The sequence below is a fragment of the Odontesthes bonariensis genome, chromosome 3 (genome assembly GCF_027942865.1).
Source record: "Odontesthes bonariensis isolate fOdoBon6 chromosome 3, fOdoBon6.hap1, whole genome shotgun sequence".
In the NCBI taxonomy this organism is placed as follows: domain Eukaryota; kingdom Metazoa; phylum Chordata; class Actinopteri; order Atheriniformes; family Atherinopsidae; genus Odontesthes; species Odontesthes bonariensis.
This window is the reverse complement of record NC_134508.1, coordinates 9197397-9222330: the sequence shown is the minus strand read 5'-3', so window position 1 is coordinate 9222330 and position 24934 is coordinate 9197397. Positions and strand designations below refer to the sequence as shown.

Sequence of the window (24934 nt, the reverse complement as noted above, 5' to 3'; positions counted from 1 at the left end):
AAGACGCAGACGAAGCCTCATACTGAAAGCATGTTTACCTTACAAAGAGTGAGAAACAGCAGCTACATTATGTGTCTTCTGTGTCAACCAAAACAAACGCACATTTCAGCAGAAACTCAACATCTAACTTGAGGAAACATGTAGCGCTAAGTTTCCTAAATACATTTTTCCCCCCATGGATAGATGAATGTTTGTTTTTTAGGTTACATATGGGTTACATATGTTTTAAACATTTCTTAAGTCTTTTATTGTTTTTTTGAAGTTCTTGAATTTACCTGGATTATTTTAATTTAAGCTATTTTGTGATTAATTCATTCATTTTAACTTATTTTATTGATTGGATGAACTCTAATTTGCCTAAAGATGATTATTTAGTATTTTTGTCTGTCTGATTGAATGCTTGTGTTAACAATGAGTAACTTCTACTCAACATTACTCAAAAGGTCTGACTTTTTCCTGGATGAATGATTTTGTGATGCAAATGTATTACTCTTTTGAACGCATATTTTTTTGAGAAGCAAAACGCTTTATTTTTTAAACCCCAGCCAACTAGCCGGACTACCTTTGTCAACGCCAAAACGAGGCTGGAACTCGGCTCACAGGACGCAGCAGGGGGTAAGAAGATGTTCATAAATGATGTTGCTGATATGGGATGTCATACAGCTTCATGTCAAAAGAGGCGAACTATTCCTTTAAGGGTCTCATATCTCCACAAAGATATTGTGGATCACAGTGATCGTGACCTGTCTGACCAAAGCCTGTTGGTGATTCCAACCTTCTTCCATTTGAGAGTGATACGAGCCAAGGTACCTGTGGATTGTTAAAGGCTGTAGAATGCACCTGATTCAGCTGGTTTGTGCAGAAGGTAACAATCATTTAACCTGAATCAGGTGCGTTGAAGCAGGGGAAAAATCTAAAACCTGCAGGACAGTGACCCTCGAGGACTGGAGTTTGACATCCCCGCTGTAGAGTGTTTCTTTTAACCTTCCCTAGGTCTTGTAGATCAGTTCTCTCAATATTATGTCATAGTTTTAATAGTCTCAGTTGTCATTAAAATCCACTGATGAAAATTAGACCAGAGCTCGGTTATAGACGTCATAACAAGAGGTTTGAATACTTCAACAAAACACTCTAAAAAGGCACCTTTTTCTTTTTAATTGTGAGAAATCGTGTTAGTTTGAAAGGCTCTTGAATATTTCCATGTATTCTATATTACTTTTAAGTTGTTATTGAGCTGTTATTACCTGCGAGTTAGTTTGGCCTCTGTCAGAAGGCTTAATTCAAATAGAAATAAAAGAAAACGCACTCATGCAGCGGTTGATGTCCCTCCCTCTCTGTCCGTAGTGTCCAGCAGGACAGGCGTGGAGACAAGTGCCGAGATGAGACATGCCCTCCCTCTGCAGGAACAGGAAGAGTCGCTCTGGGCAGCGTACGCAGCCGTTGTCACGCGAACACTCCAGACAGCTCTGACAGTTCTCTGACGTCTCTCTGTGAGCTGCAAGAGACAAACAGAGAGTTATTAGGGTAGAACTGACTTAAACAGGAGAAATATTCAAATAAAAGTTTTTATTTCACCTTTTCACACCGATTTTCATTGTAGTTGCAAAGGTGAATGAAGGTAAACGGTATGTAAAGGCAGAGAGGACGGAGCTGTTCGCATAGCAGTTTTAATTAGAAAATTTCGATGGGTGCCAATCTACTGCCCGCCCTATCAACAAACCCTTTAGTTCAGTGGAAGTTGAGAGTCTCCTGTCACATATAAACTTTTTGAGTGAGTTTTGAGGCCTCCAAAATAGGGCAGTTTTTTTGCATTTTTGGCTCGTTAAGTGCTTTTCAATCGATTTTTCCCATTGAATTTTGGGACTCTGCGAGGCCCAAAATTCATAAGACTGGTCTGCTGAAGACAGTTATGTCATTTTTAATCAAGGTCCTGTTTAGAATACAGCTTTTACGGCATTTTCAAAATGTATTTTGGGGCTCATTAAGTGCTTTTCAATTGATTTTCAGAGGCCCAAAATTCATGACAGGTCTGCTGAAGACAGTTATGTCATTTTTAATCAAGGTCCTGTTTAAAATACAGCTTTTATGGATTATTATGTATAAAATGCTGCAGGGAGAGGTGGTTTGCTTTAATATGTTGGTTGGAAGTTTAGTAGCTTTAACTTAAACAAAAGGGTTATCGGACAGACTCTGTTAGGGACATAAGTAAATATGCATGTCCTTACAACAACAACAACAAGTATCGAGACAATGAGGTTTTCGATCGGGGCGTTCACTTACGTGACATTAAAAAGATAATCTCATTCAGTCAGACTGTAAACAGACTTTTAAAACACACGTTAGTCCAAAGGAAATCTCACAAACCTGAAGCTGATGAAAGTACAAGAAGGAATAATTGATATTGATTATTCCTTCTTAAATTCCTTCTTGAGTTTAAGAAAGAGGCGGGGAGGATTAGGAAGGGAAAGGAGACTCCATAAATCCACTGTTTGGAGCCAAAAACAGAGCAAGAGGTTTGTAACAATGCAAAGTAGGAGAAAAACAAAGGCATGCTAACCTTGCATGAACCTGTTAGAGGTGTCCAACTTCTTTTGATCACTGATATTGCGCATCCATGTTATTCTTAATTAAAATGAGTGTCTTGCTAAAGATACGCCACGGGATTCTGCTAACTCTTACTGTGTGAAAACTGTAATATTAACGAGATACCAACAGTTAAAAAGATCGTAGAACTAAAGTTCTGATCAGAGATTGCACAATGTCTGATTATACAGCACCTATGGGGGCGGCCATGATTAAATATTTCAGATATGAAGGCAGACTACAGTCGCTGTCCAACAATTACAAGTTGCAAATGATTAATCGCACTATTTCCCCAATTAATCGCATTTGTATGCAAAATCCGAAAAAGAATTAAAAAGCAGTGTATAGCTTTTAGCATTTAGTTTTATTTCTACTTTAAATCGTAGCACCGTGGTTGCCATAAACCTTCCTCCTATACTGTCAACACTCCGTGGTTTATGGCTGGAGTTTCATATTCATGATAGGTTACTTTCTCTAATAATCTATGATCTCAGTCCGCAAAGTTCATACAGCATTCCAGCACCATGAAAGGACAAAGATGCAGTTTAGTTTATATTAGGGCTGGGCAACGATTAAAATTTTTAATCTAATTAATCGCATTTGTACGCAAAATCCAAAAATGAATTCAAAAGTAGTATATAGCTTTTAGCATTTAGTTTTATTTGAAATGTGCTGCCATATGAATGAAAGGGCCATAACATTTGTTGTGCAAACACACTTTTAACATCAGCATCTTTCTGTAGTTTTTATGTAGAAGCCTCGCTCCACTGCCTGTTTCCTTGAATGACTTGCTGCTATCAGTTGTGTGTTTTGCCTTTAAGTGATATTTTAGACTGGAACTACTACGCTGAGAAGACAATTCAACTTGGCAGTGTTTACAGATGACTTTGGTTCTGTCGACTCCGCCGTCTGGAAGAACTTTAAAATGAAAATGGCCGAGTAAAAGTTCCGTACCCTTCTCCATGTTTGGTGGATCCGCCGATTACTTTCTTTTCCTGTTCCACAGCAGACAGCAACATACTTTTACAAAATAAAAGCCTGTGAGCAACAGACTTTTACAATAATAAAATAAATAATAAAACCTGCGCTAATGCGCAATAAAAATTTTGTCGGCCTTAAATAATTAACGAGTTAACGTGACAATAACGAGTTTACTCGCCGAGTAAATTGTTATAAGTTGCATCAAAACAGTTCTTGAACTGTAAGTTTCAGAATCTTGTACTGAACACTATTATTCTGTGTGTATCATATAGTTTAAATAAAAGACTAAAGAGACTCATCAACTCCAAAACACCATTCTGAGGCCAATTATAATGGGAGTGAATTGGACAATTTGAGAAAAACGGACTCCTGCAGTCACATGTTTTGACATGCAAATCGTTTACATTGAGAAGAAACTGTGAGCATTAAAATAGTTTCCAGAAGAACACGAAGGCAGAAGCTAAAGTGCCTGACTTCGCTGCATGCTAACGCTAACGTTCAGTGAAAAAAACCCATCAAACTTAAACTGGGATTGTGTAGAAAAAATGTAAGATATGCAAATGTCAGACAGCAATTTAAACTTTGAATGATGTTTCTACTGTAAATATTCCCAAGCCAAAGGCCTCCGAAGAGGGCTGGATGTTCTCACTTGTTTTGGCCAAATCCCAACAATGGAGACGTGTTTTTACAAGTTTTTAATGAATCTTGTAAACACAAAGATAAAGAAAGATTACTCACTACCAAAAGTCATAGCATTGGTACCCTGAATAAGAAGTACAATTATTTCATCTGGTTCACAGAATGATTTACAGACGTTTCATTCTCAGTTCTTCCATAAAACTATTGCAAGCAGGTGCTCAATTACTCTTACAAAAGGGCAACAGAAAACCTACATTCCACACTTGTGAATACATCAATTAATAACAAGGCTCTGCAATTGAGAATTAAAAAGATATTTGTTGAAATGACAGAACGAATTCATCAAAAACCAAGAGAATCAAACTAACAAACAAACAAAAAGGCAGTAATAGCCTCAACAGAGCCTGTATATAATTATATAGAATCAAGTCTTTCCTTATAATGACAACCATTTTCCCCATCTTTTAGCAAATAGGTCTTCTTTCGCTTTCAACTTGAATGTGAGATGCTCCATCGCTAGTATATCGTCTATAATTGACATCCATTGTTTGTTGCTCGGGGTGTCAGACTTGATCAATCGCGATTAATCGCATTTGTACGCAAAATCCAAAAATGAATTCAAAAGTAGTGTATAGTGTATTGTAGTGATAGGACTTTCCTATCCATTAAAGGCACAAAAGCCCTAAAAAAAAATCGTAGTTTTTTTTATTTAAAAAAATAAAACATGCGTTAATGCGCGATAAAATATTTATCGGCGTTAAATAATTAACACGTTAACGCGATAATAACTAGTTAACTCTCGTCCAGCCCTAGACAGGATGTATTTCATCCTCATTTGTTTTAATATTTTTGTAATAATAATCCCTCAGTTGCAAGTATCTAAACAAGTCCTGATTAGTTAGATCATGTGCATTTTTTTAGTTCCTGAAAGCTTTTCATTTCAGTCTCTTTTAACGTACGTTTGTTTACCCTGTGAGCCAACGTTTTAGTGTATTTTTTCAATTGTTAGCATGTTAGCAGAACTGTTTCCTCAATAAAACCATCACTGTGTGCCACTGCGTATGTTATGTGTGTTTCTTCTGCTCGTCTTACTTTAAATGTCAGCTCTGCTGGTGATCTGCAGCGAAAGATACGGTGAAATTGAGTTGCCTTTTACCTCCTCTTCTGTACTGCACTTTGGTCCACTGTGGTTATGTCAAAGGGCTTTATAAATAAAGCTGGATTGGATACAACACTTTACATGATGATTAATTAAAACAACGAGACAAAATTAGATAAAAGGTATAAGATCAAAGGGGAGATTAAAGCTATTTTGTGACTGTAGAGACATGAGTTGTGTGATGGGAAACAGGTCAAAAATACAAGTTTTATATTATGTAGTTTGCGTAAAAAATGCACTTCACTGCCCTAAAATAATCCCTTTTTTTTTTTTTTTACTTAAGCAAACTTTTAATATCACATATTGCAGGATTCAGGTAGTCCTCATCTTTGTAAAGCTTTCCCAGCTTAACTTTTATCTTTAGATCAGGCAGGACACGCACTGTCCCAGCTGTACAGAGTCACAGTGCTGCCCTACGTTGGGTCGACTGCGAAAGCTGCCGGTTTACTAACGAATAACACGAGCCTCATGAGTGGAGCTAAACTGCTGTATTTCACATTCTGTACTTTCTCACTTTTTTCAAATTTGAGTGGTAATACAGTTTGGAAATGACTCATTTGTAACTGTCGCACCTTCAATTAAAATATAAAAGATTATGCTTGATTACAAGAACAGGTGCTGAAACTCAATTTTACCAGGTGGTTAAAGGAGGAGTTTTTTTGTTTTTTTTAAACCTGAACCTTATTTTTGGCATAAAATACATTTATCTGCTCACCAATAACAGTTTGATGAAAGTTGGCGTCCTTCGGAAGATATTTAGATCCCTGGAGATCGGCGTATATCCATATAACGAGAGAACAGGGCAGAGACAATACAGCGTACTGTTGCACTGTTAGCTCAGAGCTGCCGTGTTGTTGTTATCCGGGGCTATTGGGGGCTTATAGGAAGCTTTCTACACACTTGTCTAGTGGGATGACGTCATTGACGCGCGCTGCTGCAGCACAGCTTATTTACTCCGGTAAGGACGTCCATCGTACTCAAAGTTGTCGTCAAAATCTGATAAATATCCTGCCATGTTGCACAAAACTAGCAGTAGCAAACTCCGTATGAAGTTAAAGCCTCAGTATGCTTCTCCGTCACGGAGAGGCTTTAAACCTTTCGAAGTTCTCTGTCGGGATGTCGGATACACAAGGCAGTTCACCTCCCGATCAGTGGGCGTCGCTACGTTAAACGACCCAATCAAGCGACGTCAATCGGGAAAGTGGTTGATTGATTGTTCACCTTCCGGCTCCGTTCCACTCCTCACAGTGAACGATGGCGACCGAGAGAGAAAGACTGTTGTTGGAGTTGGAGCTTGTTGATTTTGAAATGCAAATAATTTTGACCAAATGTTGACCGGCACACAGTAAACTCTTTCAAAAATGGCGGTGTTGTTGTTCTGAGAGGAAGGAGCTAAACCGGAAAAGTGATTCTGGAAATTATGTTGTTGGCCGACCAGTCAAAACCCTTGCGGTCTCCGCGAGTCTCCGTCTCCTCGACGGATAGATAGGAATGTTGGCCTACGCACGCATGGAGAGAGCTCTCCGTAGACGACCATAAATCAGCCTTTAGCCGACCGCCTCAGAGCACGGAGTGAATGAGCTGAGCTGCAGCGGCGCGAGTCTATGACATCATCCCAGTAGACGGGTGTGTACAAAGCTATAAGCTTTCTATAAGCCCCGGATAACAACAACACAGCAGCTCTGAGCTAACAGTACAATAGTACGCGTTCATTCATTCATTGGTCTTAAAGTATTGGTGAAATAAAGACAGATAATGTCTTATTTAGAGGCTGTATTGTCTCTGCCCTGTTCTCTCCCTTTATATGGATATACGCCGATCTCCAGTGATCTAAATAACTTCCGAAGGACGCCGACTTTCACCAAACTGTTATCGGTGAGTAGATGAAGGTATTTTATGCCAGAAATAAGGTCCAGGTTTAAAAAAAACAAACTTCCCCTTTAACGGCAGAGATTTCAGACTTCATCTGGTGTTAAACTAATTAATTGCATGAAAAAGAACATCAGTGAGTCATTTCAGAGCCGTCTACTTCGAGATTCTTCACATATACCAACATCAACAGCTAAACTTCATGAGGTCAAAAAAGTCCCACTTTCCTTTGGAGGGAGCCTTTGGACATTTCTGATATATTCATCATACATTTTATTATTATTAACATTTATCTCACTGTGCCCCTTCATCTAAAGGTACCACACAAATAATTCTTTATTATCATATTATAATTACTAACTGAAGACCAATGTATAAAACTGCAGCATTCCTGACCATCTTATCTGATTGCAAAATGTCTTTAATGCCATTAATATTGTGAATAAATATGATTTTCTTGTATCTATACTCATGTATATGCTGGGTATAAGCTATGAAAAAAAAGACTCTCATGGGAGCCTAGTTGTGAGACAAATAATCAGCTGTGGATCGTCCCCCAGAAAGACAGAATTTTGTGTATTTTCATCCTCCCCAACGTCGTGGATTATGTCAACAAATCCGCCACCTTGTGTAGATTAATCAGACCGAGCGTGTTAAGTAAACTGCAGTTTAGTTGGCACGCCACAGAGCGAGATAAAACCAGTTTAGAAAATAAAACAAATTTCCAGTAAAACTCAAATGCCCCCAAATTAGTGCTTGTCTGTTGGATAATAACACTCAATGTCATGCATGAGTTAGATGTTGGAAAAAAGATACCTAGCTAATTATTTGTCTCTTTAAAAACACAATATGTGTTAAAATGTTGATATAATTGATTTAAAAAAAGGATTGTAGACAGTGAATGTGCAGTATTTGCTGAAATTCACTGAAAACCCCAAATTTCAAGTTGAAAAACCACCAACAATATCCTAAACATGCGTATTTGGGTGGATAAAACAAACATATTGGCTCTTTAATCTAATTATTTGTCTCTTTAAAAACACAATATGTGTTAAAATGGTGATATAATTTCTTATAAAAAAGGATTGTAGACAGTGAATGTGCAGTATTTGCTGAAATTTACTGAAAACCCAAAAATTTCAAGTTGAAAAACCACCAACAATATCCTAAACATGCATATTTGGGTGGATAAAACAAACATATTGGCTCTTTAATATCTAAAATTATGATGATTTTTGTCCCGTGAAACGGTTGCAGCCTGCAGGAGAGCAAACCTGAGCTAAAAATAGACAAAAAGGATTGTTTAAATGCAGCCTTACAGCACATCACAAAAATGATCCGGATAAATAAACCTGACAAACTGGATATTCTTTCGCAATCGTAAGTCATCTTCAAAGACTAATCACTGCAACACAGTACAAACAATTTGGATAAATAAATCAAAAACAAAAAGCTGGGAAGGTTTCAGAGCAGCAGTGACACAGAACCACAGTAACTTACACTGATTGCTGTCAGCCTACTTCAAGATATGAGAGGGAGTGATGCTGTGCTAATGTCCGCTGAAAGCATTTCCAGACCGCAGCCTCATCTGACAAAATCACCGTTCAACGAACCAAAAGACTAAATCTGTGCAGTGAATTCAGCTGGACTTACATTCATTTGGTCTATGACTTGATTCTCCCTCTGAGCGCGTATTTTCTTAGTCCAGTTGTGCTCAACTGTACACAGAAGTGGGTAGTAACGAGTTACATTTACTTGAGGAAGTTTTTGAAAAAATTATACTTCTAGGAGTAGTTTTAAATCACTATACTTTTTACTTTTACTTGAGTAGATGTGTGCAGCAGAAACTGTCCTCTTACTCCGCTACATTAGGCTACAATGAGCTGGTTACTTTTCTTCTTACCTCTTTGGTATTCTACGCCTCATTATTTGTATCCCCCCGCGTACGCCTCATTTTAATGTTTTATTCTGACAGAGAGAGAGACTTCCGCCAAAGGCTCTACCACCTGACTGTGTTCCACCAATCAGACGTAGCCGTGCAGTCTGGTCACGTGACCATACTCAATCTCAGCGGCGGGACGGGTTAGCTTTACAGTTTACAGTCGTAGCAAACAAACAAAGAAACAGATGAAAAATGTCAGAATCAACGGTGGGAAATGAATACACAGACGAGGCCTCATACTGAAAGCATGTTTACCTTACAAAGAGTGAGAAACAGCAGCTACATTATGTGTCTTCTGTGTCAACCAAAACAAACGCACATTTCAGCAGAAACTCAACATCTAACTTGAGGAAACATGTAGCGCTAAGTTTCCTAAATTAGTTTTTTCCCCCCATGGATAGGTGAATGTTTGTTTTTTAGGTTACATATGGGTTACATATGTTTTAAACATTTCCTAAGTCTCCTTTATTTTTTATTGAAGTACTTGAATTTACCTGGATTATTTTAATTTAAGCTATTTTGTAATTAATTAATTCATTTAAATTTATTTTTATCAATTGGATGAACTCCAATTTGCCTAAAGATGATTATTTAGTATTTTTGTCTGTCTGATTGAATGCTTGTGTTAACAAATAAATCAGACGTTACTCAACAGTTACTCAGTACTTGAGTAGTTTTTTCACCAAGCACTTTTTTACTCTTACTCAAGTAATTATTTGGATGACTACTTTTTACTTTTACTTGAGTCATATTATTCTGAAGTAACAGTACTTTTACTTGAGTACAATTTTTGGCTACTCTACCCACTTTGACTGTGATTGACGGGCAACATCAGGGAAAAGCACACATGCACGAGCACAAAACAGCAGAGCTGAGGCTAAAACCACCAGAACAAGTTTCATGACCTGAAGCTGTGATAAAAACGATCTTTAACCTTTCTTGTGTTCAGAACACGTTTTTTTTGTATAATCTTGGGCTCAGAAAGATGTCGACCGTGCACGGAGGCGTTTGGTTCAGGGTACCGAAGGATAGCTCAGGGAACCCGCCGAGGTCTCGACCTCATTGTCTGAAAAGCAGCTCTCTCTTCACATGTGCTATCGATCTGCAGGCTTAAGGGACTTTTAGAGGAGCTGCAGAGGAGCTGCAGGTTTAGATAGCATAAAACGGCGACCCTTGACCTTGCACGGGATTGCCCTGGGTCTTTAACAAGCACCAGGTGTAACGAGCTCTGCTGGGGCTTCAGGAAAACATGTTAGCATTTAAAACGGCCTTCGACCCTGAAACTGCATTCACAAAATGTGGCAAAAAATAAGACAGTTTGGAAAGAGGCTACATTTATTCTCATTTAGTGAGTATTAAACTACTTAATTTAGGATATTCTTCTTTTTTTTTAACTTGTTTTTAATCGAGCTTTCTCTTATGTGTGCAGATGGTGAGTATGGGTTCAATCTGAAGGTGTTTTGTGCCAGTAAAAAAACGATTAATGACAATTTCTGCATGTTGATAGTAAGTTTAATACATAGAATTGGTGTCAAACCCAAGTATGAATATCAGTCCAGTTGTCTCTAAGATGATAAAAAAAAATGACAGTTTGGAAAGAAGCGACATTTATTTTCATTTAGTGAGTATTAAACTACTTAATTTAGGATATTCTTCATTTTTTTAACTTGTTTTTAATCTAATTTTCTCTTATGTGTGCAGTGTGGGTTCATTCTGAAGGTGTTTTGTAAAAAACAAGCCTTCTCTTCCCGACTGATAAAAGTGAGAATTCTGTTTTAGGGTGGATTATCTCAGTAACACACAGCAGCTGCCGTTTCTGTAGATGAAGCCAAAATTCCCACAGTGCCCCATAATGTGTATATTAACTAGAAAAACGTGTCGAATATAGCACGCTGTGCAGCACTAATGACGTGTTTGTGAGTCTCCCGACAATCAACAGCAGTCGGGTTAAAATGAGCTGCTTTTTAACACATTTATATGAAATTACACATAATATCCCAAGATGAGTTCAGATAAGCTGATTTCAGGCTTTTACTTTGCTTTTTTACAAGGTTAATAGAGTAGAATAGAACAGCCTTTATTGTCATTGCACTGTGGAGGTGCAACGATATTGAAGGTGCTCCTGTGAAGCACCAGAAAGATTCAAAAGGAAGCAACAAATAACTAGCCTGGAAAACCAGCGCCAACTGCTGGACGGCAAAATGTTTTGCCTGCGGTTGGGTCTGGCCTCGATCCACTTGTCATTTTGAAAATACTGCCCTGAATCTGGCAGATGGCAACTAAACCAATCACAACGCAGAGATGTGTTTTGAATCAACGCGGGCGGGCCAGAGGGTTCTGAGGGAGTGACGACAGAGCAGTGCGACGTTGGGCAGTGGAAGCGAACATAGACAAGCGAAAGCACAACAAGAAAGATGGCGGCGGCAATGGAACAGTGCTCGTTTGATTCAGCCTTGGCACACAGCCATTATAACGAACAGCCTTGCCACTCTGTATTAAGCCCCGTTGTACCGGCTTTTTGGCTGCAGTTCCACCAGAATTCCACTGGGAGCGTCGATGGAGACCAGAATGAATGGGGCCCTATGGAGCTAGATGCTACAAATGGTCAGTTTCACCTAAGTCTCCTCAAGAGCGCTCAGATTTGAATGTAGTTTCTGAGAGCTCAACATGGGTTTCAAGTAAAAAATCTACTGAACGAGTACATATATCGCTTTGATTTCTTACTGGTTGGCTTCTTGTTGTCCACAACGCGCTAGCATTGTGCTAATGACAGCTGGTCGACCCGCTATGTATGACGTCATATACACTTCAAATCCTTTTTTTAAGCAAATGAGTGGCTTGGCATCAGTTTTGGAAGAGTCCCCTCCCACCAAAGCTTTCAGTCGCGCTTACTACGTCACAGTCAGTTGCGCTGATTGGTCAGATCGTTGGCCTATAGGCACAGACGCGGTTTGAAAGACAACGGGTTGTGCTCATCAACAATGTTCCGTTGTATCCATTGATCGGTGCCAGACTAAATTAGACATCCAATCCATTTAGGCTGGTTTATCAGGCTAAAAAATAACAACATAAAGGACAAATAAAACTTTAACCGTACATCTGGTTCAAAAACCTGTGAAATTAAACAGCAGAAAATATATAAAAAACTGGGTGAAAATGTGCAAAAAAAGAATATATATGCACACTAAGGGTGGGAAACGATTAAAATTTTTAATCTAATTAATCACGTGATTTCCCTGATTAATCACAATTAATCGCATTTGTACGCAAAATCCAAAAATGAATTCAAAAGTAGTGTATAGCTTTTAGCATTTAGTTTTATTTTAAATGTGCTGCCATATGAATGAAAGTGCCATAACATTTGTTGTGCAAACACACTTTTAATATCAGCATCTTTCTGTAGTTTTTATGTAGAAGCCTCGCTCCACTGTCTGTTTCCTTGAATGACTTGCTGCTATCAGTTGTGTGTTTTGCCTTTAAGTGATATTTTAGACTGGAACTACTACGGTGAGAAGACAATTCAACTTGGCAGTGTTTACAGATGACTTTGGTTCTGTCGACTCCGCCGTCTGGAAGAACTTTAAAATGAAAATGGCCGAGTAAAAGTTCCGTACCCTTCTCCATGTTTGGTGGATCCGCCGATTACTTTCTTTTCCTGTTCCGCAGCAGACAGCAACAGACTTTTACAAAATAAAAGCCTGTGAGCAACAGACTTTTACAAAATAAAATGAATAATAAAACCTGCGTTGATGTGCGATAAAATATTTATCGGCGTTAAATAATTAACTCGTTATTATCGCGTTAACTCGCCCAGCCCTAATGCACACATATGCATAAATAGAAATGTAAATATTTAAGTCACTTTGGATTAAAATTATAAAAGAGAAAATAGAGAAAAAAGAAGTAAGAATAGGGTTTAAAGTGGCTGCAGATATTGCAAAAGGAGCAGACATGGCAGGGGTAGCCGTTGCTGTTAAGGTGCTGAGAGGTAGGAGGAGGTAGATTTGCTGCACCTACCGGTCAGTTGAACAGCAGAGTGCCCGCCGGGTTCGTTATCTGGTGTTATCTGATTACAGGGATGGCTTATTTCCTTTCTCTTCACTGTGCAGCTGCACAAAAGAATCCAAAAATGACGTCTTTTACCAAACACTTTGGAACGAAGACATGGGGAATCTTAGTCAGAAAGAGGAAACCACGCTGCTAAAAGTAGCTAACTGTGAAACTATACCTCTCCAGAGATGGAGAGAATAAGCTCTTTGATTACCTCTCGTCATGACTTCTTACAGAATTAGTTTCCTGGAAGCCGTAAAAACATTTAAGACCATTTTTAAAAGGAAAGACCCAAAAGTTAAATACGTTGTTGTGCATGAAATAAATAAAAATGAATAAACATAAAACAAACGCACATAACCCGACTGCCTCCTGTCGTCTTTACATAGCCTTTCTTTAATTTACTTCTATCCATTAAAGCCTGGACTCTGTAAAAGTCCATGGGCCTGTTCATAAACGCACGTTTTCACCTGATACTTTATGATATACGGGAATGTTTTAAGACCGAAACATTAATCATTGCGACAGATCACAGAATCCCTGAGATCAAGCCGTTCATTAATAAGGATCCAGGTTGGTCTGTTAAGCCTAAAGTCTTAGGAATCTAGTCGTTTAGACTCGTTAATGTCTCTAAAGAACTGAGCACAAGCTGCTTCTTTCCACGAAGGAACACTGGTCTCAAAAGCTGAACTGGACACGATCATCCACGCTTTTATTTCCTCTCGATTAGACTACCGTAACAGCCTTTTTTTTTTAAATCAGTTTTAATAAGAAAGACCTGGATTGTCTCCAGACTGAATGCAGAAGAAGAAAAAGAGCTCCCATCAGCCCAGTTTTAGCATCCCTCCACCTATTTTTCATCTTTTATCATTAAATAACTATTCATTTGCTTTATTGGTGGCGTTTTTCTTATAATTATTTTTATGTATTTTATTGTAAAGCCCTTATATGGGAATATGGGAATATTTTCCACATTTAGACCTTGTTAAAATGTCTGATTCCAAACACTATTTTCACAAAAGTTGATAAAAAAAAACAAATAAAAGCTTTACTCTATAATTTGTTAAATGGTTTGAACTTTTATTTAAATGACACAAATCCAGAGAAACAACTTAATTGGGTTTTGAACATATAAACAAACAGAGTTTGATACGGTAACATACTGAAAAATGTGAACAGGTGAGGGTGTCAGGATCAGGTATAAAAGGAGGCGCCAAAACTTCTCCAAGCAAGGATAAGTGGTGTCTCACCACTTTGTGCCAAATTCTGTCAGAAAACCAGCAAGAAAAAGCATTAAAATGACTTGATAAAAAGTGTGCAGACCAAGCAGTCCCCTGCTCCCAAGCAGCAAACACAGTAACAGGTGCGGCTGTCGGCAGGCGGCAGCAGGCAGTGATACGAAGGGAGAGAAAATAGGGCCAAGCGATTGTGAGGTCTGACTTTTTCCTGCAGAACGATTTTGTGATGCAAATGTATTACTCTGTTGAACGCATATTGTTTTGAGAAGCAAAACGCTTTATTTTTTAAGCCCCAGCCAACTAGCCGGACTACCTTCGTCAACACCAAAACGAGCCTGGAACTCGTCTCACAGGACGCAGCAGGGGGTAAGAAAATGTTCATAAATGATGTTGCTGATATGGGATGTCATACAGCTTCATGTAAAAAGAGGCGAACTATCCCTTTAATATAAGACTGTGGAGAACTTTGATCTTTCAGCTTCTACAGAGCAGAATATTGTGAAAAGATTCAGGGAGTCTGGGGAAATCTCAGTGTGTAAAAGCCAAGGACAGAAAGCACAGCTGGAGGAACTTTGAGCAAATCAGGCAGGATTTTATGAGAAACCGTCCACTGGAGCTGCACCACACCAGGAGGAAGCCATATATCAGCTCTGTGCAGGAACACGGCCCAGTTCTCTGGACACCAGCTCGTCTCAGATGGACAGAAAGACAGTGGACACGTGTTCTGTGGGCAGATGAGTCCACGTTTCAGCTGCGTCTGGCGTTTTCTGGAGTTTTCTTTGAGTTTCTGGAGTTTTCTTTGAGTTTTCTTTGAGTTTTCTGGAGTTTCTGGAGTTTTCTTTGAGTTTTCTTTGAGTTTTCTTTGAGTTTCTGGAGTTTTCTTTGAGTTTTCTGGAGTTTTCTTTGAGTTTCTGGAGTTTTCTTTGAGTTTTCTTTGAGTTTCTGGAGTTTTCTTTGAGTTTTCTGGAGTTTTCTTTGAGTTTCTGGAGTTTTCTTGGAGTTTTTTTTTAGTTTTCTGGAGTTTTATTTGAGTTTTCTGGAGTTTTCTGGAGTTTTCTTTGAGTTTTCTGGAGTTTTCTTTGAGTTTCTGGAGTTTTCTTTGAGTTTTCTTTGAGTTTCTGGAGTTTTCTTTGAGTTTTCTGGAGTTTTCTTTGAGTTTCTCGAGTTTTCTTGGAGTTTTCTTTGAGTTTTCTGGAGTTTTCTTTGAGTTTCTGGAGTTTTCTTTGAGTTTTCTGGAACACGGCCCAGTTCTCTGGACACCAGCTCGTCTCAGATGGACAGAAAGACAGTGGACACGTGTTCTGTGGTCAGATGAGTCCACGTTTCAGCTAAGTCTGGCGTTTTCTGGAGTTTTCTTTGAGTTTCTGGAGTTTTCTTGAGTTTTCTTTGAGTTTCTGGAGTTTTCTTTGAGGTTTCTTTGAGTTTCTAGAGTTTTCTTTGAGTTTTCTTTGAGTTTTCTTTGAGTTTTCTTTGAGTTTTCTGGAACACGGCCCAGTTCTCTGGACACCAGCTCGTCTCAGATGGACAGAAAGACAGTGGACACGTGTTCTGTGGGCAGATGAGTCCACCTTGCAGCTGCTTCTGGGAAAAACTGCTGAGAAAAAGCATCCAGGCAGTTCTCAGAGAAAGGTTTAAAGCCAGTGTCTGTGATGATCTCTCCACATCTGTCTCCTGCTGAACATGGACGGAGCATCATGAAGAGGAGAACCAGACAGCAACAACCAGGGACTGCTGAGCGGCTGAAATCTGGGATTAAGCAGGAATGGACCCAGATTCCTCTGAAAAACTCCCAAATTCCCAAAGCGTTAAAAATGGGAAACAGGACTCTGGAACAGCTTTTACAGATTCTACATTTGGTTGGATCATCTAAATATAATTAAGTTGGTCAGTGAAGACACAGAAAATGTCATTTTTTAATTCTTTTCCTGGAGAACATTTCCCTTTTTTTTTCTGAAAATATGTTTTCAAAGTGTTCCAGTAAAATGCAACACACTGAGATATGAAACAAAACAACCGCTGAAGTGAGTCAAGGTGACGTCTTTTCAACCGACTGCTGAGCAGTTGAAATGTGGGATTCAGCAGGAAATGGACCCAGATTACTTTCAAAAACTGCAACAATCAGCGTCCTCAGTTCCCAAAGCGTTAAAAAGTGTCATTAGTGGTTGTCTGCGGCGTAGTGGGTACAGCAGGCGCCCCATGTACAGAGGCTACAGTCCTCGCTGCAGCTGGCCCCGGTTCAAGTCCCGCATCGGATGGCCCTTTGCTGCATGTTGTTCCCCCTCTCTCTGCCCCCTACTTCCTGTCTCTCTACACCAGGGGTCCTCAATACGTCGATCTCAAAGGTAGTATTGGTAGATCGCATGACATTAAAAAAATAGACGTCTAATTTTTTTTTTTTGATTGACATACAGGGCAGCTAATCAGATGACAACTGACTTTTTCTGACCGTTAGGTCACCGCGCATGCGCAAAAAGACGCTAAGTGCACCAAAACTAGCAGGCTTATCACACTGGAAAAAATCTAAATCTTACCAAGTATATTTGTCTCATTGAGTATCTCATTACACTTAATATAAGACATAATTGCCTAACAAATACCATTTCAGCAAGATATAGGGACTTGTTTTAATACAATACATCTTGAATATCATGTTAAGTGAAAAAGTCTTGAAAATATCTTGTTTTGAGTCATATTTCACATGAAACAAGCTTTCTTTTTCATTTGAAGAGGTTTTTAAGCTAATTTCAAGATCACTTTTAACTCAAAAGTCCTAAATATCACATTTTATTTCAAGAAATCTGGACAAGCCGATTATCACTAGTTCAGATTGGCAGATTTTTTTTGCTTATTTTTAGCAAATAAAGTCTTGTATTTGTTGTTTTTTTACTTATTTTTGGAGGGGCATTTTTTCCAGTGCAGTGAGTTATCTCCAATTTTAAAACTAAAGAAAGCTTATGAGCATCAAAAATTAGTGGGGTTGCTGGACCAAGTAAGAAGACAAAAACGTATCACTTTCATACGGAATGGGAGGTGGACCATTTTTTCCACAATGTCATTTTCTAAGTGCGTTTGCCTCATCTGCCAGTCTACCATCGCAATACCAAAGAAGGGAAATGTGGAGCGGCGTTTTCGGACTGTTCGTGGCAAATACGACACCGACTTCCCGCCGAAAAGCGAGCTGAGAAAGAGAAAGGTTAATGAACTAAAATCCCAGTTGTCCGGACAGCAGTCATTTTCCACACAACACGCTTCAAAAGCGAAAGCCGCCAACCGAAGCATCGTTTCGGGTGAGCCACGCCATCGTTAATAAGAAGAAGTCCTTCCAAGCAGCGGCGTCAATTCAGCCAAAGCTAAGCTATGGCAAGGTCACCAGCAAATAATCACCACAAAAGTCTGCTATGTAGCTTATCTGTGTGCAAATGCAGTCTCACTCACATAGCCACTAACATAACAATGGACTCGTCTCCGTCGCCCTGTTAGCATTAGCATTAGCATTAGCATTAGCGGCGGAGGTGCTGAAGTGGACAGCCTCGTTAACAGCCTGAATCCCGCCTTCACTACCTGGTCCTCCTTCCTCCGCCGCTGGGCCAACATTGGACCCATCATCACCTGCCCTTTTTTTGGTGATAAATAAATCTAAAGTTTTCTGCTTCCTTTTCATATTATACATCAATTAGCAAACAACAAATCCCGCTAATAACATCAGCTTTGACCTCCAGGCTCCGTCATCTCGTGGGAGGGACGGAGGGGCTGGGAGATACCACATTTCAAAAGGGAAGATGATACTTAGATAAATTGATTGTGTTGTTCAGAATTTCATTTGTAGTTCATTTATATGTATTAAATAATAATGAATAATCAATACAAACTGACACAGAGTAATTCCATAAATTAATTTTAAAAAAAGAAAAAAAAGAAAAACGAACATTTACATTTTCCCCTGGAGCCAAGGTGTGGCAGCTGCCGTACCCAATTGACGCCCATGCTTCCAAGACGGAGAGACGGTAAAAGAGGCGTTCGTTGAAGGAGCTGACTCATTGTTCCAAGACTTTAAAAATAAGGCAGAAATATTATCTACAATCAAAGCTCTGCAGCTGTCAAGAAGTACAGTTACACGGCACTGTGAAGCCACGGCTTTGAAGCCATAGCCAAGCACATTGAGTTGCCTGTGGTATGAAATGCGCTATATAAATAAAGATTGATTGATTGATTGATGGCTGAGGATGTAACCCAGCAAATGTGGAAGGACATCGGAGATTATGAGTGTTTCTCACTGCAAAAGATAACATCAACATACATTGTACATAAAGAATCCTCAATAAATATATTAAAAATAAATATATGTTTTGCATTTTTGTAGTGGGTAGATCTTTGTGACTTGGTCATTTTATAAGTAGCTCGCACGCTGAAAAAGTGTGAGCACCCCTGCTCTACACTGTCCTATCGAATAAAGGCATAAAAAGCCCCCAAAAAACTAAAACAAAGTGTCTTTACAGGAAGCTGATGGAACGGGATGGAAACATGACTCTGGAGCAGCTTTCACTGAGTGTTGATGCGTTCGGTTCTGTTTTCTGAATCCAAAGAAGTTGCGAAGACGCAGCTAAAAGTTACAGATTTGAATTTTTCCAAACTTTTCTAGATATTAGGTGTTTACTTTTGGAGGCGGGATGGTTAAAATAGATCGAGGCAGAATATCCACAGGGAAGCGTTTCGATCATTTTCCTCCTCGACGCTCTCTCGGTTCTTCTGTAAAACAGTCACAGATGCTCGTGGTAACTATGCCGACACGGCAACCGCACTGATGGACAATAATCACGGGTCCAGCCCCCTGACCTCTGCAGTTCAGCACTGAAACACTAAACTCCTCGGTCCTCCTCCTTCTGTCCTCTCGGTTTGTACGTACGTGATTTAAAAACTGCGAGAAACCAAGTCCAGATGTGACAGACGGCCGGCAAGAGGATGGACGGATTTGGGGGGAAAGGGGAAGATGCAGCGGGGAGATAACGGGGAGGCAACAGAGTGAGAGGAATAAAAGTGGACGGGAAGAATTACATGACAACATAAATCTGCAGAATAAAGAGAGATTGCTTCTGACGGAGGGTCAGCCAGCTCACATTTGATCCTTCAGTCAGAGATGGAGACTCGAGTCACTGTGACTTGGGCTGTGTTCGAAACCGCATACTACATACTACATACTACATACTGCAAACTCCATACTTCCATTCTGCATACTGCATACTGATCAATCAGACAGTATGCAGAGCGTTTACCCACAATGCTTTTCCCTCCTGCCCGAGCCAAAATCAGCCGGCCTGAAGCTGATTTCACTTAAGCTCTAAACTCTGTAAACTTTAGCAACATTTGAAACATTTTCAGGCGAGAAAGTAGTCGTTTAGATCCCCAACGTGTTGAAAACCTGACTAAATACCGGCTGTTTACAATTTTGTTCCCACGAATTCGGCGCTACTAAAGCTAGCCGCAGTGAGCAACGCACTTCCGGTTATTTTCACAAAATAAAATACCCGTTGCCTTTTATCATAGGGAAAGCCATTACGATACAATTGGTGCTTTTGTTTTGAAAACAGGAAGTGAACCTACCCTCGTTGCAGCTAGCTTGAAACTGCCGTTTTGACAGGAAATGACGATCGGCGACGTCACGTTGCATCTTGGGTAGTTTGAGTATGAGTAGTAACCTCATGATGCATACCCAACATTTCGGCAAATCTAGTATGCATCGAAAAAAATCGAAAAAATGCATGGAAAAAAAGTCAGTAGGAGTAGTATGCGGTGTCAAACACAGCCTTGGACTCGAGTCGCTGTTTTGATGACTTGTGACTTCACAAAAAATAAAAGACTTGAGACTCGACTCAGACTTGGAAGTTAAAGACTCGGCACTTGACTTGACTTGAGACACGATGACTTGAATGACTTGAGTGTTATTCAGTTCATGTTTTCAGTTTGAATATAAAATTGATAAATTAATTAAAAAAATAATATTGATTACCCGGTAGGAGCGCAGGCTGAGAATGGCGTCATGATTGGATCACTACCCTGTCAATCAGTCATGTCCTCTCTACATACCTTAAGTGCTTATTGGAGAGAATAAACTCATATCAGATATGCATCAACATGTCAGCGGGAGGGGTACAGAGAGTCATTGTCTTCGGCTTTCGTAATTACCATTTTGACAGCAAAAGACGAACAGCACAGTGCTAGACATGCGGCATCAACATCTCAGACAGCCAGACGACAACTTCAAACTTTGTTCGTCATTTGAAGATCCATTCTGACCAGTAAGTACTTGTCAAATTAGCTAATATTATCCTGTTAGCCTAGTTGGTAGTTAGCTAACGTTAGCTTGATATGATACGGGGTGGGGGTGGGGGACAGTTACTCATATCTTGTCTTTTCACTTTATTAAGATCAGATTCTGCAGGTAAAATTGCAATAATAAGGTGACTTGACTTTGACTTGACTTGCCCAGGAAAAAATTACTTGGGACTTGCACATGTGTGACTTGGTCCCATCTCTGCCTTCAGTCATGTGAACTGTCTGTTGTCTTCACTTGGCGTTGAACATCTCAATCAGGGACTCAGAAGTTATTTAGCAAACTATTCTCTAGCTGACGATCTGTGTAGGTCACACATTATTTAAAACCTATGACGTAACGTTGTTGTCACAGGCAATATGAGTCTGTGGCACCTGATGGCTTCATGCAGGCCCCATAATCATTATCTAATGTCTTATTTCAGGCCAAGAAAGCGAACGTAGGAAGCAGGAATGACAGCGTAATTGAGACCGGGTTCCCCTCTTTTAACACCGAATTCTTGAGGAAATGCCAGACACTGCAGAACAGGCGAGGGGTCAACGCATACCTGCCTCGGTATTGGAGCTGTTTTCATGACGACTCATTAGCCACAGATCTGGATCGGCAGCAGACTTTCCTAATAGTGTGGAGCAGCTGCTCGCTCACAGCTTGAAAAAAGAAGTGACATCCGAGCCGCTTGACAACTAGGGAGAAGTAAAAAGAAGACCTGCAGCTTCTGCAGAGTGATATCTCAATATGTGAATATCATTTCTGTGAGCCTCTAACTTCTTTATTCATAAATATCTAGACCTGAACGTGCCACATTAATCAGAAATGTCTTTAAATTTGCTAAATCGACAGCAAGAAGCACGTTTCCCAACACATGCTCTGTGAAACTCTACTCTAACCTCTGGTCATGCTGCATAATCTATTGATCAATGACAATTTCTGCACGTTTATAGAAAGTTTAATACATAAAATTGGTGTCAAATCCAGTCCAGTTGTTTCTAAGATGGTAAAAAAACAATGACAGTTTATTTTCATTTAGTAAGTATTAAACTACTTAATTTAGGATATTCTTCATTTTTTTTTACTTGTTTTTAATCGAGCTTTCTCTTATGTGTGCAGATGGTGAGTGTGGGTTCAATCTGAAGGTGTTTTGTGCCAGTAAAAAAACGAGAGTGAGAAAAAAGTGAGAATTCTGACAGAAACCGCCTGCAGAAACTGGAGAATTGGATGTTTTTTGTTTGTTTTTAATATACTCACCACTTTGCTTCTGCATGATGCCGGACCCCATCCTGATCACCTCACATAGCAAGGACATCGCAATGGCAAAGAGTCGCAAATGCATCTGGGCTGCTGGCACGCGCCCCCCCGCCTCAGCGCCAGCCTCCGGACATCTGCAGGGACTCCCAAGGGTGAGCAAGGTCGAAAATTTAGTTCCACAGTGGGGCAAGAAAAGGAGGCAGAGACAGGAAGAACCGCAAAAAGGGCTCAAAAAAGACGTTAAGTGATGGCCGGGAGGTAAACCTCTCAGGGCCCAAAAAGTGGAGCGATGAAAGCAGATTAGAGTCCTTCTTCTCTCTCTCTTTTTCTTGATGATTTAGGGCTCAGATGAGGAGACAGGCGGCGGTAAACAACAAAAGAAGAGTGCAGGAGACGGTCTGAGAGAGGCTGGAGGTGAGGAGAGCAGCCTCAGACTGGCAGATTGGAGGGAAAACTCCAACATTTAACTACCACTGTCAAATTTGCGATAAACGAGCACCACTTATCCCGTTGCCATCTTTAACCCTTTACAGGGCTCGCTCTCGGGGCCTTAAGTGATTCCATATTTGCAGCCTGATCTTTAGCCCCCCTCCTTTCTGGCTCCATCTATTGTTATTCAGTCTCTTCTTTTTTCTTTTTTTTTTATTCCGCTTGTTTATTTTTTGGGGGCTTGTGCTCGGCTCGCTTTGTTTTCTGTGGCGATCCCATTAAGTGCAGGCGGTCGGTAAACTTATTCTGACCACCCTGAAAGGAAAACAGCTGGAGAGCAGCAGAGAAAGTATAATGTCATCACAGCCTGCCGTGTTGTTTTCGCAGTAGATTTTGTTGTGCTTATTTGGGTAAAAATTCAGGTGAGTAGAGTTGAAATGCTTCTATGTGACTGATTACAAATGGTCCTTTCAGGCCAGTTAATATTTAGTTTAAGTACGTTACACTGGACAAATTAATCAATTAGCTGATCACAGCAATGAAGCATGTGGAGAAAATTAGATTCTTCTGCCTGACAGTCTGAAAAAATGCATGAAATACTTTAATCCATGTTGGTAAAACGCTTACAACAATTTATGTCAATCATGTCCTGATTAACAGAAAAATGTGAGAATTAGAAGAAGAGTTGGGCGAGTTAACTCGTTAATATCGCGTTAACTCGTTATATATTTAATGCTGATAAATATTTTATCGCGCATTAATGCAGGTTTTATTTTTATTTTTTTATTTTTTAAATTACAAAAAAATTTACAAAGTTTTTTTGTACAAAACAATTTACAAATTTTTTTGGAGGGCTTTCGTGCCTTTATTGGATAGGAAAGTTCAGAGAGACAGCTAGCAGAGAGAGGGGGAACAACATGCAGCAAAGGGCCTTGCTGGTCCATTAGTTTGGTTTTCTTTATTTTTTCACCTTAATTGCACCTTTATATATTATATATATATATATATATATATATATATATATATATATATATATATATATATATATATATATATATATTTTGAGAGGGCTTTTTATGCCTTCATTAGATAGGACAGTGTAGAGAGACAGGAAGCAGGGACAGAGAGAGGGGGAACAACACGCAGCAAAGGGCCATCCGATGTGGGACTCGAACCGAGGTCAGCTGCAGCGAGGACCTCTTGTACATGGGGCGTCTGCTCAACCCACTACGCCACAGACCACCCCAATTGCCCCAATAGTTTGGACCCAATTGCACCTTTTTGATATTTCAATTAACTTTGGCCAGCTTTTCCTGTCACGTCTATTTGTGTTTGTGTTTTTGAGATATTGTTTATCTACCAATGGGGTTGTTGGTTTTTTTAAATTTTGTTTTCATTGCATTCTAGGAAGTTTCTTTAGTTTCAGTGTGGGCTGGGAGGCTCGGCACCGTGGTGAGGACCTCACATCTGCATGCATGCAGGCACTTGTTGTGTGTTGCTGTGTAGCGTCGCACCCAGGCTAGTGAGGAGGGGCACTTTCCTAGTCGTCTGCCTCCCACTGAGGTCCCAGCCCACTGATTTTAGTCTTTCTGTTATAATTATTAAGACTCATGTGTTGTGGTTGGTAATTTTAGTTGATGTATGGGAATAAAATGACCTTTCTTATATTTAATGTCTGCGTTTTCTTCTTTCCCACCAGCTCTTGTCTAGGTTTAGTTTTGATTATTGGTATTATTTCCATAAACTCTCCTTTAAAACCAATGTCTCTGCTTCCTCAGCCCCGAACTGTGTCCTTGTTCCACCACTCTTTGTCACACGAGTAGAGCTTTGACTCTGGGAGTCTGGTGCACATCCTCCGCAGCTCTGTTTAGAAGATAAATATGAATATGGGACAATATTTGAGTCATTTGAATTTACATTAAGTCCTAATTTATTTTCAGTGTTCACGAAAACGCTTCAGTTCTACCCTGTAAAACTCTGGAAACTGGAGGCTAAGATTTGACAGCAACAGTTGATATGAACTATTGATTTCTCAACATTTTGGAGTAGATTTGTGGCGACAAAGGCACATACTTTAAGCTTAGTTGTTTTGGTTAAATGGTCTAACTTAGTCTCACATCCGAAGGGCAAGTAGCTGCGCAGGTCCACAGCTGAAGGCTGTTTGCAAGATTACTGCACTGTCGTGGCTCCAAAAATGTTACTTGTCTACATTTTCCATGACCGTTTTGGATACCAAGTGATATTCTACAACTATTAGATGTGCAAAAACACTTATAAGAAAGTAGAAATTAATAAAAAAACACACATGGTTATGCTTAAATACTAATAAATACACGTTTTCTTTAGAGACTTTTGACTTTTCTGGTAATTTATGAGGTAATCTGACAAATAATTCTGTATTTTATTCAACCAAGTGACTTGGAGGCTTTTTTTTGTGTGACATGAAAGAAGGAAACTTGCACGTAATGCTG

The 24934-nt window shown here is 39.6% G+C and overlaps 1 protein-coding gene across 1 annotated transcript in view; it reads right to left on the bottom strand.

The window, feature by feature from the left end:
* Positions 1–22119, bottom strand: part of rspo4 (R-spondin 4) — a 56882-nt gene extending 34763 nt beyond the window's left edge. Inside the window, exons 1-2 of the mRNA XM_075462005.1 lie at positions 22035–22119; positions 1307–1495 (exon numbers count right to left, since the gene is read on the bottom strand). Coding sequence (XP_075318120.1) covers positions 1307–1495; positions 22035–22119 — 274 coding nt within the window. The remainder of the gene's footprint in view (positions 1–1306; positions 1496–22034) is intronic.
* Positions 22120–24934: the final 2815 nt, after the last annotated feature.